At 34.6% G+C, this 20858-nt stretch overlaps 1 protein-coding gene across 1 annotated transcript; it reads left to right on the plus strand.

Moving 5' to 3' along the window:
• The first annotated feature begins 238 nt into the window (after positions 1-238).
• On the plus strand, positions 239-10133 carry LOC6637998 (neuropeptide CCHamide-1 receptor). Its single transcript, XM_002060994.3, has 8 exons — positions 239-559; positions 4232-4458; positions 4523-4626; positions 4683-4895; positions 6411-6514; positions 6929-7066; positions 8468-8617; positions 8701-10133. The coding sequence occupies exons 1-8, from the start codon at positions 258-260 to the stop codon at positions 8909-8911; spliced, it is 1449 nt and encodes a 482-aa protein (XP_002061030.2). The 5' UTR covers positions 239-257; the 3' UTR covers positions 8912-10133.
• Positions 10134-20858: the final 10725 nt, after the last annotated feature.

The raw sequence follows: 20858 nt of genomic DNA on the forward strand, positions 1-20858 counted from the left end.
ATTTTCACAGATGATTTAATCGAACTATATACTTGCTTTTGTTCCATTTACAGCTAAACAAATTTGATATATTTGTGTGATAAAGCCGGAAAAACCAATTGGCAATGCAGCTAAAGAAAACACCAAAGGAAACAACAATATTCAACGAGCCGTGAGGAAATTAAATGAATCATTTATGCTTAAACAAGTTTCAATTATTGGCTCAGCAATCGCAAAGTAAAGAAGAAGTCAAAAAGAGAAACAAAAGCATATAAGAAATGGATTCAGCGCTATCTCTCACAACTCCAGGCCGTCGTCTGGCACTCCCACAACCAGAGACATCCAATATGACTCAAGCACTTTTGGATCTGGCCATGGCAACTGCCTCACCACTCCTCGAGGAATATAATAATTCGATAAATGGCTCAACTGCAACAACTTATATCCCATATGGAAGACGTCCAGAGACTTATATTGTGCCCATACTGTTTGCCCTGATCTTTGTGGTCGGCGTACTGGGCAATGGTACGCTCATTGTGGTCTTTCTCAGTGTGCGACAGATGCGAAATGTGCCCAACACGTGAGTTTCAAAGAAAAGTTATGAGACCAAAAGAAAAAATTTTTATCAAAAGTTGTAAGTCCAAGTGCCAAAATAACAGACAGTGGAGTATATTAGGCAATTGAGTATTAATAATTGTTACAGTACAAAAAAGTACAGTATTCTTAAAAAAAAAAATGGTTTTATAACTTATTTACATTAATAAGCAAACTATTTTTCATACAAAACATAGATCAAGTTTAATAGTTTCTTAATTTCCGATATATATGAAGTTTTCTGGTAAAGTATCTCATTATGTTTCCGATTTTATGGTTAATTTTTAAAACCTTTTTTAACATCTTCATTACCATTTAGAAACCTTGATCCTTATAGTGTAAATCTAGAGATATTTCTATACCAAGGGTATTATAAGGTCGATTCCATTCCTTAACTTCAAGAGCTTTTCACATTATGAAAAATGTCTTTTTGATTTATGACAAACTTAAATTGAATTTAATTATGAACGCTTCTACGTTCTCTTAGGCAAAGTGTGTGTGTGGCAAATTATGCATGCAAAAGAGGCAAATGTCAGTGGTGAAAAGTTTCTTACAACGCCTCTGCCTAAATGCCTAATATGCCACGTCGGCACGCCTCTACACATTCCTGCTGCTAATTAAGTGGTTGCCCAAGCTGATGATGATACAGTTGATGATGATTGTGATGCGGAAAATGTCGAAGTTGGTTTTTGGCTAGAAATTACTTAAAATTTAGCCAGGCTGCTCGTCTTTTTGGCTTATACATACCACAGCTGACTAATTAGCCATGTTTGGCCACATGTGTGTGTGTGTGCGCGCGTGTGTTCGTGTATATTGTAACATTTTTGTGTTGTTTTGCATAAATTGAGTGCCATAAATCAAGTTATTGTTACACAGGCCTTGCGATTAATTTGATTTTAGGAGAAGATGTTGGTCCCTACACTGCTTCTTGGCAAAAATATGTTGCCTACTTTTAGGTAGTCTCTTCGAAATACCTAACAAATGTTGAAGGTACAGTTCCGTGCTTAAAATATGCAAAATTGAGCCATAAATAAAATATCATAATTTAAGAATTCTTGGTAAAGCAAAAACCTTTATAGGTAATTAGTGTTCGTTAGTGGCTTCATCATTAGCCAGATGCCTGAATCCCGTTAATTGTGAATTGGTCTTCACTTTCTGTGGTCGTTGTGTATAGCCAATTAAAACGTTAAACTCTCTACTGACAGGTCATAACTGGCTGACTATAAAAAAAAGGAAAAGATATTTATTAATTGATGTTCTCGTTCACTCAACTCAAATCTCTTGCGTGTGTCACTTGACCTTCTGTGGTGGTCCCAGCACTTCAATGTGTGGCTCCATGTCAAATGTGATTCACCATAGAAGTTTAATAGTATTAGAGTAAAGTTTAAAGGACATTTATGTTATAGAAGAATCCAAAAGAAAAATACGTCTTTTTATTCAAATGAGGACTCAATTTCCAAAGACTTAAAGTACACCTGATAGTAAATGGTGGAAAAAGGTTATAAATAGCCGTTTTATTAAATTAAAGAAGAGTACTAAGTAATTGAAAATTTGCAGCATTGCTTTTCCCAGGAAAGAAAATAACGATCTAGAGACAGATGTCAAATCTGCAAACTCAAAAAGTTGTAAACCATTGCACATTGGGCCCAAAAGCAGATTTTTTGGCATAAAGTAAACGCATATGACATATTAACGCACATTGCGTATACGTAATTATAGTGTTGAGTTGGAGCATTTACGAGTATAAGATAAGATAATAGTGAGGTCAAAGCCGTATCAAGTCGGATAAATAGTTATTAGTAAACATTTATATATGCATTCTACTTTAGTTAGATCTACAAAAGACGAACCCTTTGCTTAAGTTTTTCCTTTTATTGGACATTCAATTAATACATACTTATAAATATACCTATAAACGCTTATTAACAAAGAAAAAACTTTGCTTTTTTTAATAAGTATCAATAAGGCTTGATACTTAGAGCCATACTTGCAATATATCTGTATGTTTCATTTGGACTTACACTTTATGCTAAAAAATTAGAGATTGGATCCAATGTGCATTGATAGACATTTCACAAAGTTCAACTGAATAAAATTGCAAACCTATCAATGCTTCCAGGTGCTATTAAATGCACCTCATAGGTCCTCCTTTGGCACAAGTGCTCAGATATATGTACATAAGTACACTTTTAATTTCATTCAAATGCCAAAAGTTCACAGTTTTATGGATTTGATAAAAACCCCAAAAATCATAAGCCATAATGCCAACACTGGCCAAGGATAGGACCTCTGTGTTTAGCTGCACCCACTCAAACACACACACAGTGAGTCACAGTATTTGCCCCACGTGCAATGCATTAAACTTGCACATTTCAGGCAAAGCCAACTGAAATGTCAACTGATCAAATTACGCTGAAATTGCATTTCATAGCCAGGCAACAGACCAAAGTCAACTTGACTCAGTTTCAGCTTGAACGGTGTATAAGTAGGTGGGTATCCCAGGACTAAATATAGACCAGGCCACGGCAGACCAGAGAGTCTAACTGAAACAGAAAACACTAGAAAAACGCAAAGCAAAAATCCTTATCAGGTTGTGCCGAGAGTGCCACAAAAATGTAATTTGGTGTTTCATTTCTGCTGCCACATGCAGCTTATTTATGGTATAACACACACACGCTCATCGTGTGTGAAAGAGATAGGTTTACAGGAAGCAAGGGAGATAGAGGCATTAAATTACTATACATTGCATATGATCACAAAGCTTCTGTCACTGTGTAAGCAATTTATCTGCAGTCACTGTGGCGCTCTCTCTCTCCTAATTTGATTCAAATTTTATTTAAAGTCAAAAATGTTTCCAAGCAAAAATTCTCTAGCATATAAATCAATTTTATCGGTCAATGGGAAAATGGCAAAAATTTTACTTAAAAATTGGCCAACATATCAGGCATAAATCATTGAAGCGAAACATTTTTTTATCACACTTCAAGGCGCGCACGTGCTGCAAAAAATATCCTTGGACCCTTAAAGATATTCAAGCTGCTGGTTTATCTCCCATGTACAAAAAAAAAGGTCACATAAATCTATTAGAGTTTTTGCCTTTCTATAAGCTTGCACGAAGGGATATGTTTTATTTGCTGCGAAGCTTGCAAAGGCCAAAAAAAATCTATTACAATTTTGGTCTTCAATTATCTAAAATTTAAGTGGACTCTATTCAGTTTAAAGCTTCATTATATCCTTGTTTTATTTTACTTTGTTTCAATTATAATGATTTCCTTCCTCTAAGATTAGTAAGTTTTAAGAAACATTTCAAAAAGATTTTTTAAAAGTTTATGTAAATTTTTAGTTGAATTTCTGGGCTATGTTTGATTTTTTAAAAAGAATTTTGCTAAATAATTTACTTGATCAAAAACATTTGGGTAAAAAATGTCTAAATATTCCAACTATCTAGCATTCCAATAGTTTCCTAGATCTTTTTAGAGATCAATAGTTTTAATATAACTACATAGTGCAGCACTTGCAGGACTAAAAGCCTTTGCAGGTTGAATCGGTCCAATAACTATCTTAATTTAGGATAATAATTACTTCAGCATAACAGAAATCAATCAAACTCCGGTTTTTGTTAATATTCTCTCTTGATCTCTCTCTCCATATCACACAGTTATATACTTTCCTTGGCCCTGGCTGATCTTTTGGTTATATTGACAACAGTTCCATTGGTCTCTACGGTCTATGCTGTGGAATACTGGCCATGGGGCGCTCCACTTTGCAGTGTTACCGAATTCATGAAGGATGTGTCAATTGGAGTATCAGTCTTTACCTTGACTGCTCTATCGGGTGATCGATATTTTGCTATAGTTGATCCACTGCGTAAATTTCATGCACATGGTAAGTGGCAACATTTCTATATATATTTTTACCTGTATAAATGTGAAAATTATTAATTAAATAGGAGGTGGTCGTCGAGCGACTCATATGACTTTGGCCATTGCTGTATCTATTTGGCTTTTGGCCATACTTTGCGGTATACCAGATTTAATTGGCAGTAATCTTAAGGTGAGTTTCTTAGTTTAAATATACAATTTGGGTGGTAATTTTGGTTCTTTTTACAGCCCGTTGGCATTAGTCTTGAGAAATCGATTCTAATCTGTTATCCATATCCTGATGATTGGGGTGCAAATTATGCCAAAACTATGGTTCTATTAAAATTTTTGGTATATTATGCCATACCTTTGGTTATCATAGCTGCTTTCTATGTATTAATTGCTCTGCATTTGATGTACTCGGCCAGTGTTCCCGGTGAGATGCAAGGAGCTGTCAGACAGGTGAGATAAAATTAGAAAAAATAAAAACTCTAAGTTTTCCATTTTCTGGGTGATACACACAAATGTTGTTCTATATTCATATCTAGTTTATATACTTACATACATTTAAATGTTATTCATAACTCGTAAACTACGAAAATTTGTTGTGTCAATTTGTGTAATTTCTTATGACATTAACAGAAATGACAAAATTCAATGCAAACATTAATTTTCTAGACCATAATGTCAATTAAACGATGCAACTTTATGGAAAAGAAAAATATATAAGTTTTAAAAGCTGATATACTTGAGGTTCATGCCAAAAATGTTAGAAAATCTCGGTTTTCAATTCAATTTGTAGGTAAATCATAATTTGTTTAAGGTAATAATGCCTTATTTAAAAAGGTTCTTAAATTGGATAACAGCAGATTTTGTCTTTCATCGATATCTGTAAAGTTTGTCGGAATGAAAATAGATATGTAAGAAATAGCAGATATATATTTTGATTGATCAAAATAGATATGTAAGAAAAAGCAGATATCTATTTTGATTCCGACAAATTTTACAGGAATCCAATACGAATTTGTTATAGCATTGTATCTAATAACTTAATACAACTACATTTAGGGAAGAAATTACAAAGAATATAAAATTTCTATTCTGTTTCTTAAAACTTGTCGAATTTGAACCAACTCCATCTATTGAAATGTTTCTCTGTCAAGGACAAAAGTTGTTTAAGTTTGTTAAAGTTCAAGTTAGTAGAATTTACTTTGCTTACCCATCCACTTCCTTTATAAATGTTGAAAAAAGTTATTCCACACGTAAATCTATAACAATTGGGAAGGTTTAGTACGTTACACAGTAACCATTTTTCTGTTTCTTGACTGAATCTTTTGGCCTTCTCAGATAAGAGACTACACAAGTAGGGTTCCATCAGCACACCAATTGGTCATTTTTACTAGAACAAACTTTTGGCAAACTGTATAGACCTATATTTAAGCATTATTGATTAACTTCGATGATTGATTATGATATCATGTGTGGATTGGCAATCATTTTTGCTTCTCCTATAATCTATTGTCAAAAGCAGGTTTTTAAAATGTATTTAAGCTACTGCTTTGGGGCTTCGTTGATATAAATAAGCTATCTTATTGAATTATTCACAATTTTCAGTGTTTTCTTTTTAACCAAAAAGTCTCAATCAATTAACAATTCACATTAAATAACCAACAACCCACAAAAAAGAAGAAAAAAATGGAAACAAAAAACAAAACACTCACACATGCAGGCAGGAAATAAAATTAAATTAAATACAACGGAAAAAGCTTGTAGCCTAAACTGAGTCTACTAAAATATTTATATTGCCTTAACCAGTGAACATGCTTTGAGTATTTTACAGGAAATTTTAAATTCAATTGGCAGCGTCAGAATAAATTTTGCCAAATGCCAAAAAAAAAAAAAAAAATAAATATATTCAACCTCAATTTAGCAAGTTTTTTGTGCCTGGTTTGTTGCAACTTTTGTTTTGTATTTCAGGTTCGAGCTCGTCGTAAAGTTGCTGTAACAGTATTGGCATTTGTTGTCATCTTTGGTATTTGCTTTCTGCCATATCACGTCTTCTTTCTCTGGTTCTACTACTGGTAAGTACAAGGAGCAAATGACAAAAAAAGAAATGAAAGGAAAGAAAAAGAAATGGCGGAAAGGAGAGAGAGAAAGTGCGATTGCGTCTAAAAAAAAGGAAGTGAACTGTGTGTGTGTTTGTGTGTGCCAGGATTTATGTGTGCTGACGATATTCATGAATGGGAAAGTCAATTTGTCAATGCAGATAAGAAAGGAACTCGTGCACACACACACATACACAGTCAGAGCGACATTCAGGCACCCTATTGACCCGCACAGCCTCTCTTTTCCTGCCTGGAGAAAGGAGCTGGCTTGAGTAATGTTGTCACCATTTGTTTGACATATACTCCCAGCTCTGGACAATAATCAATTTCTCTCGTTTATATCTCCATTATGATGGTTTTTGCCACATCTCTACATACTCTCGCACACAGGCCAACTGCACAAGAAGATTATAATGCATTCTGGCATGTCCTGCGCATCGTCGGATTTTGCATGTCCTTTGCCAACAGCTGTGCCAATCCGGTTGCCCTCTACTTTGTGAGCGGGGCCTTTCGCAAGCATTTCAATAGGTATTTGTTCATTCACATCAATCCTACTCCTCCACCACCACCAGCAGCATAACAGCATGACTAATGATATTCGATTAGAATCGATAACAAACAAATAACTGTAAATCTGTAAGCGTAAGCAAACTGCAATTTGTATCTCCCTAAAAACATAGCCTAAAACCAAAGCAATACGATACCAAAAACCAACTAACCAACCAATCAACCAACCAACCAACCAACCAACCAATCAACTAACAATAACAAGAAACAAAGAAAAAAACATTACCACTTGGCAAAAACTTTTTCTTTCTGATTGCCCACAAGAGTATGCTATAGATAACAAACTATACACTATACATACATACAAATTTATGTGCATATGTAGTTCTCCATGTATGTATATGTGTACTTGTGTATAGCGCACTTATCAGCTAGAATTATTGTGTCTAGGCAGGGTAGAATTTGATTTATTGTTAACCAAAATCTCTCCCAGCAAAAAATATTGTTTATTACTATTAAATTTATGTTTTTCATATACATTTTTCTTTCTTCTTATTTTCATATTTTTCCCTCTTATATTTGTAATGCTTCCATAAAGTTCTCATTGTTAAGCACATAAATTTTGCAAAATATTTTCTCTACATCCACCAGAGCTTAGTATTTTTGTTTCAAGATGTACAACTGGTTTTACTTTTAGAAATTTCAAATGCAAGTTGCATTTTTAAATCGAATTAATTCATTACAATCAGGCAGAATATTAACAACAGGAATGGCCATGTGCATGTCCTTGGTTCAGGCTTGAGGCTTTAAAATACGAGGGTAGTCACAGTAAATCCAGTCAGAAACATTTGCGCACTCAAGGATATTGATAACTGCTATTCTCTCAGTTTTGGTGTATCCTTCAATGATTAAAAGAGCTTTGTGCGTTCTTTATAAACCACTTTTAGACTTAGAAAATTTTGGTTTGGAACGGATTATAAGAATAATCCTTTTTTCTTGTCCTTTAATGAATGTCGTCAGTTTTAGCCTTTCTACATGTCGACTATAAAGGAAACCCTCGAATTAAAACAAGGAAAATCAAGTTACGAAATGAAACTTTAAGCATAGGAAAAACTAAAAGCTTGATTACGGAATTGAATTTGGGTATTAGGCAACATCTGTCAGTATTTATTTTCAAAATTGCAATCAACAATGAAAGACATACACGCACACCTACACACACACACACACACGCACACATTCACAGAACCATAAACATTCACAACCACAGCCACACACAGACATAACAGTTACACACACACAAACATGAAAATCGAAATGTTGTTTTTTTTTGTCCTGAAATATTGCATGTTGCTTTTCGATTTCTGCTAGACTCTGAGCAACCATTTCCCTTTTCTCTTTTCGCAATTGGTCAATTTGCAGATATCTCTTTTGCCGAGGCGTCAACGGACGCCGCAAGAAGCGCAGCCAACACAATGACACATTCTGCATGCATCGGGACACTTCATTGACCAGCACCGCCTCGAAACGCTATCAATCGCGTCACTCCTGCTATCAGAGCACTGTACGCAGGTGAGTCGCATCGATCGATATATGTACATACATAGATCCTTTTACGAGAATTGACCAAATTGATTTCATTCGCACTCGTTTAGTTGTCGCCTGCAAGAGACAACCATAACCTCGCTGCCACCCCTCACGAACGGTGGACAAAATGCTCCCATTTCGGTTACCGCCCTGCCCGAATCTATGCCAGCGAGCTATGAATTTGCCCCGCTAAGTGAAATTGGTCAGTATAGACCAAACCACGCATCAAGGCAACTGACCCAACCACAGCAGCATCAGCAGGAATCCCCATTAAATTGAAATACCAAAATAAAAAACGTAGGCAGACCGCCCTCAACGGAGATTACAGGAAGTGAAGTAGCCACATAATTTTTAATCCAATTAACATTTTTGCAAATTTCCAAGAATCATAGTATTCAGTGTGTGTGGGTGGACATTTTCAGGGAACCACACTCGAGGAAATTTAACTAATACGTGAGGCGTCTGAAGAGTAAACGTATCGGCCAAAAGAATAATTTTTGTGGAATTTTCTCATTTAGCTCCAAGCGTTCTACTTACTTTTTTAGCAAATTGAAAAATGATTTAGCATGAAAATTAGTCAACTGAACTAAAGGCGAAAGAAGGCAGCGGCTAGAATGAAAAACCAAACCAATATTTATGAAAACAAGTTGGAATAAGCTTATTTGATGATGGGATAGCCAAGAAGGTTTTTGATTACAGTCCAGGGTTATCTTAAGAGCTCTAATGACACTGAAACCATTGCCTATGTTCTTGCAAACAACAACAGGCTCTTAATAAAGTAGGAAAAATGTTATCGCGAATAAAAAGAGTGTACCTATTAACTTGGAAAACACTGTACAAAGCAAATTCAATATCGAATGTGTGCCATTTCAAAAATGTTATCGTCAAAAATAGAGCGTACGTATTAAATTGAACTGCACTGTAGAAAAGAATTAACTTTTCAATGGGAGTCATTTCTAAAATGTATTAAGGAAGATATTTGCTGAAACGCCGACTAAGAAAAGGAAAATCATTTTAATGAAAAATAGTATTAAACTGTGTGATAGACCAGAGACGGATTCAATGGAGTGGTCTAGAGTCCGAATTGATTTTGAAATTTTTTCCTATATCCGTTCTTGTAACGGACCAATTCTGAACTGATGTTTAATGAAGAAACTGACTCAATTAATAGACTTTGGCTGAAAAAAAAAATATACTAAGCTTTGCCAACGTTTGTTCTCAAAAAGTTTTAGCTTGAAGAAAGAACATGGTGAATCTTAAAAAACCCAATGAGCCAAACTGTTTTTCCTTTTAGGCAAGGCTTGAAAGAAAGTAAATCTTAAGAAAAGAAAACAAAACGTAAGAAAAGTTCCACTTGGCCAGGACATTTACTTTTCAGGCGTTTATTTATGTACTTGTTTATACAAATAGCTAGAAAGTTGTTAAAGTCCTTAGTTTTGTACATAAATATAAGCATACTGAATGATGCATACTATGTAGTCTATATACTATATGTATATGCACTAGTCATAGGGTTTATAAATTGTGCACATAGAGTTTTATGCGTTTTTCATGTCTGTCGTCTAGTCATAAGTTTAAGCATACATCCCTGACCGCCCCGCCCCCCCGAGTGTCTGTTCCATATTAAAGTATTGCAGCCGTGCTACGGCTTTAAGCTAACATACAAGCACTATCTAGATATACATAATAAACATATAGTTATAAACACATACATACATATATAGATCTATGTACATATAAATATATGATTTCATGTTGTGTCCATGTAAGCGTAAAATAAAAACTTCTGTAAATATATTTTTATGTGCAACAATTTTCAACAACAAAACAAAAAAAAAATAGATGAATGAAATAAATGTAATTACAGTAAAATTTTGCTCAACAGACAAATTTATTGGGGCGGCAATTATTCCTAATGTTTATTTTTCACGACCATTTTGTTTTATTTTGTTTGGGTATTCATAAGGTTAATTGTATCCCTTTTAGCTGTAGACCATATGGACACTCATTCCAGTCCTTTTTTATAAAAAGAAGCGAGTGGAAATGACAGAAAGAAGTATTGACGAGGTGATTGCACTGCAAAATGAAAAATATCAAGTTCAAGTTCAATGTTGTTAGTCGAGTAGTTGTTTATATATATTTACTATAGTCTACTTAAAATAAGTTTCACTGTGCGTTTAAATTCAAAAGTTTATTCAACACAAACGACAATATAAAAGAATGACTATTTTGTAGAAAAGTGGAATGAGAAAGAGTTGGCGAGAACAAGTAAAATTTATGTGAAATTAAATGACTAGGTGGGTTGGTTTGCCTTTTTGTCCGCTTTCGATTGTAGACAAGTTTTGTGTGGGCAAATCAGAACATCAGACCGGTCATGACCTACAAAGGAGTAGGCCACACTTCTGTATGGCTTTGGGGCGTGGCACTGAGTGCCCATAAACAGGCCAAAAGATTAATTGGTTTGCCTTTGGGCAACCCTTTCCAACGTATAGAAGGAATCTTATTGACACATCGACAAGTCAAAGCAAATTTCCAACACAAGCTTTATCGCGTTACATACGATACTTTTGGGTCTTTTGGGTTTAGTTGGGTTGAAATGGTCTGAAATTTATATATTTTGGGGGGAGATTTTATTGACGTTTAGAGTGCATTGCGGTCTAGGTAAATCTGGCTTTTAATCAGGATTTCCAAGACAGTACAAAAACAAATAAATCTTTAATTGAAATTATTTAGAAGGTGGACCCAATTAAGGAAATTCTATATGGCGGCCATTATCAATGAGTCCTTTCATTGTAAAGTGTTTTAATTAAGAACATTAGAGAACTGTTTTACTATGTAGTAAAGGCTTTTACATTTGCTTTCTAAGAGGTATAGGTAAACTAACTATAAAAATAAATAATATTTAAAGTGTTGACCAAAAAGGTTACTTAATTTAATTTCTGACCCAATCCTTGGGTCATAGCTCATCCATTCCAAGTAATCGGCTTAAATCATGAGCACGTTTTTAGCATTTTCGCTCTTTGGCAAGTTCAGATGTTAAATCAACTAATGGAAATGTTGGACGCCAAAGCCTACGTGCTAAGGATTTAAGCACTTTTCCCTGGACTCAAAGATTACCTTTGCTTTTTGAATGTTTCGCTTCGCGTGGGCGTGGTTTTTGTTAAAGGTTGATAGCTGAGCGGATAAACAATCAATCAATAACGGACAGTGAAATGAGCTCTTCTGCCGCATATTTTCACCTGTAAACTAAATTTACTTTGGTGCCCAAAATATGATATTTAAATTTACCTTTTTTTATGACTCTCCATGAAGTTTCTGAAGTGAAGTAAAGTAAGTAAAAATTAATATAAATTAGACATACTTATTAACCATTAAATTTTAGTTCTGGCAAAACATGAAAGATGAAACAAGGTCATAAAAAGGAACTGTGCTCTTACTTACTTATTTTATCCTCTCTCTCTCTCATTTATTTTCCTTATTTTTTTTAATAAACTTGTCGCGGTTGCTCTATATATGGACTATAAAAAAACTGTGTATATATTTATATATATATATTTTTGGTCCTTAAGGGTCCATGTCAAGTTGTCATCCAGCCAGCAAGTCGAGTGCTTATCTTGGCTTTATTAACTGTCCAAAGTGTTTGCGTCTTCCTTTACTGTCAGGAACTCATCTTCCATATTTTCTATTCTTGTTGTTGTTTTTGTTGCTGAAGTCGGGCGGTTTCGCATTTCAATTTTATTTTTTGCTCATTTCAACTTTTTGCTATTTATATTTAAAGTGTTTTTTTTATAAGTATTTCTACCGGAAATGGGAACAACTCTCTGTTATCTGTGGTAATTTAATTTTAATTGTTAATGTTAGCCTCTAATTAATGATGTTCGATTCCCCAAGTGGCTATCAAGTATGCAAATACAATTTGAAGTAGACTTAATTATGATATACTCTGCGATTCAATTAAATCATAACAATACATTTCACAGGCAATTAACTTTAAAAGGCAAAAATAATGTAGCTTGCGGTTTTGTTTCTTACCCAATCAAATGCGGATTCAGAAATCTGAATTGGGGGATCTTTCGGCTTAGAAAGCATAATACGGTCATAGATTATACATTTTTTTACTCAGAACTCACTTGTTTTTTCAATATAAAGACCTTTTAAAATATACTATGCCTTCATATTAAGAACATTTTCAACGAGGACTGTAAAAGGCATAGGCGAATGTAGGACTGTGAAATAGTTGAGCTTAGCCCCGAAAAGTATGCTATAGGCTGGATAAGTATTCGAAACAAATTTTTGCTTTACCACATTACTTTTTTTATTCACAGAGTATATCGAAATTTCCTTATTTGTTTCAAAAAGCGTATTTTTGGACAGCTTATTGCATAATTTTTTCTCAGTAAATTTATCAGCTAAATATTGCATACTTAAAGGGGCCAACTTTCACTGTTTTTAATCTTTGGCAACAGACCAAGCAATAAGAAGAAAATAAAAGTACAATTGCCATAGAAAAGCCACTGTAAATCAATGATTTCCTAAAATATACATAGCTTTGCCCGTTCATTCTCTGATAATAGACAAAAATTTGATTGATCATAATCAATATTGATAATTATTAATTCAACAAAATGTAAATGTAATATGTATTCCAAACCTTTTAGATGGCGTATAAACTTTTAGACTATAAACTTAAGACTATATTTGATTATTTCACTCAAGCAAATCTTTTGTGGTAAGAAGATTAACTGAAATTTAATAGCAATCCTGGCAGAAAAATTTATTTACTTGCCCAAAGGCTCATTTTGTATAAGTCATTAAGTGCATATTGATATGGCCTTGTAGCCACAGGTTAAAATTCTATTTCATTTAAGAAATTAAGAGAAGTCTATAAAGCTATTTGCTTTTAGTTATTCATTTCTTATTTAAACGTCCATTAATATTCATTAAACTGAATGTGCCAAGTGCCTTGACACTTAAAAGCCACAAAAACAATACCGAGTAGAAGAAAGAATAATAATAACAATGAAAAGAAAGAACAAACAGAAAGAGAGCAATACTAATAATAATAATAACCATAATGGTAAGGGCATATAAAACATATGTGCAGGGGCCACCGTCTTATGGGGAGGTGTGTCTGTGGTAGCTAGGCAAATAAATAAAACGATTTGAGACGAACAACACGAAATGTAAATATAACAAAAAAGCACAAGGTAGAACCTACAACAAGTTAAAGACTATTGAGTACCCAGCAACAGTTTTTGTATAGGGTTTAGAGTATAAAAATCCACATATCTTATTTATAGTTGAGTCATTTACTGCGCCTACATATACATTTGTTGGTGATGTTTTTTTTGGCTGTGAAATTAGTAATCTTATTGACATAATTTGCACCGCATACTTTTCAGTACGAACAAATTAATATACCCTTTCAAGCATTTGCTTGCAGGGTAGGAAAATAAATAAACCTGAAGGTGCAAAGCAACGGCAGCTTAGCCAAAAATGAATGGTGAGGGGAAAAAGTGGGTTGCGGTCTAGTAGGTTGTAGCAGGATGATGTTCGCTAATCGTAAATTGCTTAGAGGAGGACTAATCTAACGCTTACACACACATACTTGCACACTGAAACACACATATTAGGCACATAAAAATTGGCACTCAATAAGCATGAGGGTACTTTTGGGTCTCACACTTATACATAAACATGTCCCCCTCAAACAAATACATGCGTGTGTCTGTGAGTCAGACAAGGACAATCCACGTAGGCGTGGTGATGTCGCCTGGCTACACACACACTCATATATCTACATTGGGCTTCACTTGGCGTCTGCTGACGGCATCCTTAGACTGGGCTCACACACATCCTGAATCTAGAATCCACTCAACTGACAGCTGGCTATGCATTTTAAATACATAAATTCTATAAATGTAATCAGAAAAAAGAAAAAATAATACAATATATGTACATACGAACAATCCTGTGCTGACAGTATATACTTATGCCACTCGGCTGAGAGTAACATATGCAAGAATATATAAATACGCCTGCTGAGGTTAAGCAAGGCATTAGCAATGACCGTGAAATCGTAATTCAGTTAAATCATCCGAAACTTTCATGCCACGATTTATCTTTCCAAAATCTAAACTAAATAAAATTGATTAAGATCTTTTCATTTGACTAAAATAACTGGAAAAAGTAAAGCTCTATCAAATCATTAAAAATATTAATAATTAATTGAATTTCATTGATTTTAAAGTTGACTAAACTGAAATATTGGACTTAAACGCAACCCACTTTTATCCCAATAAGTATGCTATATTATTTGCTAATGCAAAATATGTGGGTCAGCTTAGTTTTTTTTCCAGCTACTTTTGTTTAACTTTAACTAAAGTTCTTCTTTAAATGGGCCTAGATTGAATTTGAATATCTAAAACTATGCATAAACCAAACACATACATTTAATTATAATAATAAAGTAGTTTTTGTATAAAATTCTTTAACCTACAGATGCTCTTTTCAAACATATTACATACTATGTTATACATTGACAATATAAAGTATTTTTAAGTTTCCTTATGAGCTAACTTTTTACATCTACTCCTGCCCATCTACAATGACTTTTAGCTTGGATTAACTACGTAAAAATTTATTTAAAAAAAGTGTCTTTGGCTTAAGAAATCGATCAAATTTGACAAGGTTGTAGTACATTATCTCTTTTACGAGGAAATAAAAAATGAAACGAAGAATGTAAAAAAAAAAAATACAAACTTTTTCCCCTGCTTTGTGTGAAACGTGACATTAACCACACATTGTCAGCAAAACTGTAAAGGGATGCCCCAAAAATTAACAGAATCGGTGAGAGAATATAAAATAAAGAACTTCGAGATTTGGTCAAAGGAGTTGACAGATGGCTTAAAATAAGTAATAAATGTAAGTACATAATAACTAGCCAATCAAGAGTCTAACTGAAGTCACAGAAGAATCAAAGCACCACAGAAAGAAAGTAACATTTGCTTAATCAAACACCTTATAACTTTAATAAGCTGACCCAAATCGAAAGAATACTAAATTTCAATCAATTCACTTCTTAGTTGTAAGTACACCAAAAATTCCTTTACTTTAATGTTTTCCATTGTTTTGGCTGTAATCTCTGAATTGCCAACAATACTCATTTAAGATTTACCACCTGCTGATATATATATATGTATAGCATTCTCGTTCCATTTGCCTCCAACTATTATTTGCGACTCGACCACATCTAATTCAACCTTTCACACTCCTCGGTCAACTCTCTGGTTCAAGTCCATGTCTATTTTTGGGGCATTTACAAGCATTTATAGCCCTTGGTCAAAGCCCCTTACTCCCCCCCATAGCCAACAGCAGCCGTGAAATCTCCTAAAGGAGGTGGAGAAGCCACAGTTCAGCCATTGACTGAGCTAACTTTAAGCTCCCTTTGGGGGCTATTCACATCAATGAACAGCTGGTGGTCTGGGTAGCAACATCCAACAACATTTTTGCTTTCTAATTGCCACACCAAGAAAAAAAAAATAGGGAGCCAGGGATGAGCCAGGTAAAACAGGGCACTAACTTCAAATCTGACACCAGAATGCACAATGTATGGGCCAAGTGCGTCATAGTGCTTCATTAAGTGGTAACACGAAACAGGTGAAGCAAATTAAGCATACGCCTTGTGTGACATACAAAAGCTAATTAACTTCGCAGCAATATAAAACCAATCATTATATAAATTAAAATCGTCAAGGTTTCACTTAAATTTCCTTAAATTTCATTTTAACAATTGTACCCCTCCCTCCCCTCCTCCCGTCAAAAACGAAGGCAAACAGAAAAGAGAATACCACACATTCACATTGATTGCATTTATGGGCTGAAATAAAGTTTCGAACGCGTGTTTTTCTATTTTATTTGTCAAAGGCAATCCAAATCGTAAGCTGAACCCACATCAACTTGAACACAAATGCCAGCACGTGGACCTCTATAAGATTTTGACTTGACTTTGACACTCCACTACTGAGATTTGCTTGGAGACAAGACTGGTACGTCAGACAACAGAGTGGATAGAGAGAGTTTGGTTTTCCTTTTTTTCTCTTCTCGTTTTTGTTTTCTGGCAAATAATAAAAAGGACATTCGCCTGAATTGTCACATTCGTTTCGCTCTTAAAAGATTAAATGGCTAACAATTTATGCACAATGCCTAATACAATCGTGTGTGTCCATGTAGTGATGTGGCTTTCCATAATTTGCATAGAAAAAGTGCTCTGAACTTTTACTTACTACTCGAAAAGGTCAATAATTTGACTTTAAAGATACACACAATCTCACAATGATTTAAATCTTCTAATCTTAATGCCAATTTAGAGGCAGTCAAGCATTTTGTATGAAAAGTTACAGTTATCTGACACTTGTTTAATTAATTTCAAATCCTTGAGTGAAGGGATAAACCCTTTCAATTTTTCAAAAAGTGAGTCAACTTTTTCGGCTCTTAGCTGTCTGCAAAAATAAGAAACAAACAGAAAGCGCTGATAAAATAAATTCTTCTTTTGTTGTTGATATTTTATATATATATACTATATATATTTCCCCCGACTGTTGCGCATCGATGAGTTTTATTTGTTTGCTAAACAAATGGAGAACCCTTTTCTTTTTCAATCAAATTAGCCGCAGTCCAGCCAACAGAGCATTCAATCATAGTGAGATAATGAAAAATTCAACGGACCAAGGTTTAATGTTATGGTGGAAGGGAGTGGGCGGTGATGGCAAAAAAACTTGTTCAATTTAAAATCAAATTTAAATTGGTATTCAAATTGAAATTGGCAAACGATTGGGGAACAACTATGTATTGGTCACTTATTTAACACATTTCTAAAGCCATCGCAAAAAGGGGTACAGATATATCTTTCTTCCTTTGTAGGAAAATGAATGGCGAAGAGTTTTTAAACTGACAAATTTGAAATTCTTTTTACTTTTTCTTTCTGAATGCTTTAAAAACCTGTGATAAAAGCAAATTATTTACTTACTTGTTAGCCAAATCAACTTTATTTAAGAGAATCTGCTTAAGAGCATCTTGGAAATCTGTTGGCAAATTTCTGTTTCTGTTTTAAAAACTGTCATGGACTTAGATTAACTTTAAACCAGCTAAGTTAAGCCATCGAGCTCATTGCCCATTTCAAAACGCAAAAACATATTTCACTTTAAGTGTTTTTCTTTTCCATTGAAATTGATTTGAAATGCCTTAAGCAACACCTAACTGAAGTTAGTTACGACCAGCATCTTTGATATTGCCCATTTGGCTGGCAGATGACCATTTGAAGTCCAAGACCAAGCAACATTTCTTCACTTTACAACTTAATTAGCCTTTGACACTTGTCATTAAGCTGCTACTACACCACCAACGATCTCATTCAATTAAGCCGAGAGTAGGAAGTTAAATTTCCACACAGCCAGCCAACTGGCATTTCCCTTATATCCATAAACGTACATACATATCTATGTATATCCCTATCCCCAAACGACCTAGTTCCGGGACAAATGAAGACAACTTTAGCCAGCACTTGGCAGCTTTCTTGACATTGTTAGTTGCCCTCCTACATTGGTCCTGGACATGGATAACTTAAGTTTCGTTGTCGCCTGCAACAACTGCCAAATCATTGTCATTTATCAACAACATGAACGGAGAGAGGGAGGGGGGCAAGCAAGAGCAATGATGACAAGTTCAATTGTTGCCCTCATCCGTCCCATTGTCCTACTTGCCACCGTCGTCTACTAGTTAAACACTTTGAAAACTTTCATTTTCGAACTTTTTGCCAAGTTTAGTTTTTCCTTTTTTTTGGTTTTTGTGCTTTGGCTCCAACTCGAGTTGAATTTCCGTTTTCGGTTTCCACTCGGATGCATGCAAAATAAATGACAAATTATTATTTTGTGGCGGGGAAACCCCCAAAAGACAATTTTATGGGTTTAAGTGTGCGTTAAGTACGTGTTTGTGGTTTACTCTGGGGTACCCTATGACTGATGGCATTTGAATAACGTCACAAAAATGGTTGCAAAAGAAGAGCACGTTTAATGAACATGTTAACAAGGCCAAAAAAAGACAGAAACTCCCATCTCAGAATCAATATTTCCAAATTCTTTACCACCTAAAATTTTCCCATATATCAGTGTTTGAATGTCAAGGAGCAGGAAATGTTTCTTTAGCAAAACTTGGCCAAAAAATTCACATACTCAAGGCTAGGTCAAAGACTTGTTTCACATAAATTTCTTTTTCATATAGTATATACAAGTGCGTGTTGTGTTTTCTCTTGGCTAAGAAAAGATAAAAGCGCCTGTAGAGATGAGAAACGAAAACTGTCATAAGCAAAATTTCAATGTTTGTGAAATTGCAAAATTGCGCGAAAATTGTCTTCGGTTACTTCAGTGTCAGTGGCAGCAGCAACAACAGCAGCAGATGTCGACAAATAGATTAAAAAAATATATATCGAAACAACGTGGAGCTGTAACAGACAGGCAATCGGAGTGAGGGAGGTAAGCAGGAAAATGATAGAAAGAAATTCACTGGGGACTACAGGTGGATAAGATGGACAAGGATCCGTGCATAGTTTTTTCTTCTTTAGCTAACGGCGATTACATATCCTTGTTGCCTGGCCTCAATTGCCTCACACACATTTCACATCATTTGCATATTTCCAAACTTGCCGCTTATATCACCATCACCGCTTGAATTGGAATTTGATGCCATCGATTGCCCTGCAGGCGACCAAATGATTCCACTTCTCACATATGTCTCCTTTTGCTTCTTCCACTCTCCCTCTCTGTCTCTCTCTATATATATCTTTTTGTTATATGTGCAACAATGAATCTTTATGTGCTGCTAGAAATCCTTTGCTGCAATTCAAATTTGCAACATAGCTCAGCTTTTTCGTTTTGGTAATTTATTACCAGACGATTAAACTTTATAGATTACCAAAACTTGCTGACATAAGCAAATTTCGAAATTTCTATGCTAAAAAGTTGGTTTTGAATTTAATCTTTTGCGTTAATCAAATGGACCACTAGTTAAATGATTAATTTAAAGAAATTTTGCTGACAATATGTAGTTTTAAATTTTCCCGCTTCATTTTTATCGAATACATGCCAATCGGTTCTTAAACACATTAAAAAAGTAAATATATTTAAACAACAAAGCAACTAAAAATAAATGTATCCGTTTTTAACCTAAAAGAGGGCAACGACATTTAATGCCGAAGATATAGAAACCGATCAAATTTGTAGCATAATTGTCAGCATAAATTTCCAAATATTTTATATCCGACTCCCACTATTTTTTATCCGGTTACGATATATATCGATATTTTAAATTCGATGTCGATATCGATAACATTTTGTTGTGGCGGCAAATTTGAACTTTTACAAATTCACACAAAAAAAGACAATTAATTAATAATACAAAATAAAGATTTTCCAAACTATAAAATTCAATTTGTATTTGTATATGAATGCATGGAAAGTCCTTTCAAAGAATTATTACTAAATATTTGGTCATATTATAAATAAAAACAAATTAATAAGTTTTTCATTTTATTTGGTTGGTCTGTATTTCATTTTAAGTCTTATTATTTTTTAACTATTGAGAGAGAAAGAATTTTCTTTGGCAAACATTTTTTTTAGGAAATGCTCGACAACTCTGTCTTCCATCGTAGGCCATGTCTTGGAGCCATTAGTTGGCCACGCGCTCCCGTTTAGGCCAAGCTTACGCTCTATGTCTTGGTCTCTCAATTACGCTCTCTCTCTTATTTTTCCCTGTCTCGAAGTAAGCTCAGACTCTCGCTCCCTCTCTCTCTTTCTCTCTCTCACGCTTTGCACTTGTCTTGGGGCCTAAAACGTGTTTTAGCCGCCTTGGGTTTGCCATTGCGTTGGGCTCTTTGGTTAGCTATTAGCTTTTAGCCATTCTTCAGTACAATTCGAAACGCGTTTCAGTTTGGTTGTTGCCGTCGGGTTAGTCCAACTCTCGAATGGTGAATTTTGTTTGCCAAAGTGTTAAGTCAGACGGTTGGGAAGGTGACTTATTAACGTGCGAGTGCGTGGAACGGTTAACCGTCTCAATATTTGAATTTCGGTATATTTCGAGTCTTCGATTGTAATTACAATTTTTGATATGCAAAACGCGTACATGTTGTGTGCGTGTGTGTGTGTGTTGTGTTTTCTTTTGTTTTTGCATTACG

This window comes from Drosophila willistoni (assembly GCF_018902025.1).
Source record: "Drosophila willistoni isolate 14030-0811.24 chromosome 2L unlocalized genomic scaffold, UCI_dwil_1.1 Seg72.1, whole genome shotgun sequence".
Lineage (NCBI taxonomy): Eukaryota > Metazoa > Arthropoda > Insecta > Diptera > Drosophilidae > Drosophila > Drosophila willistoni.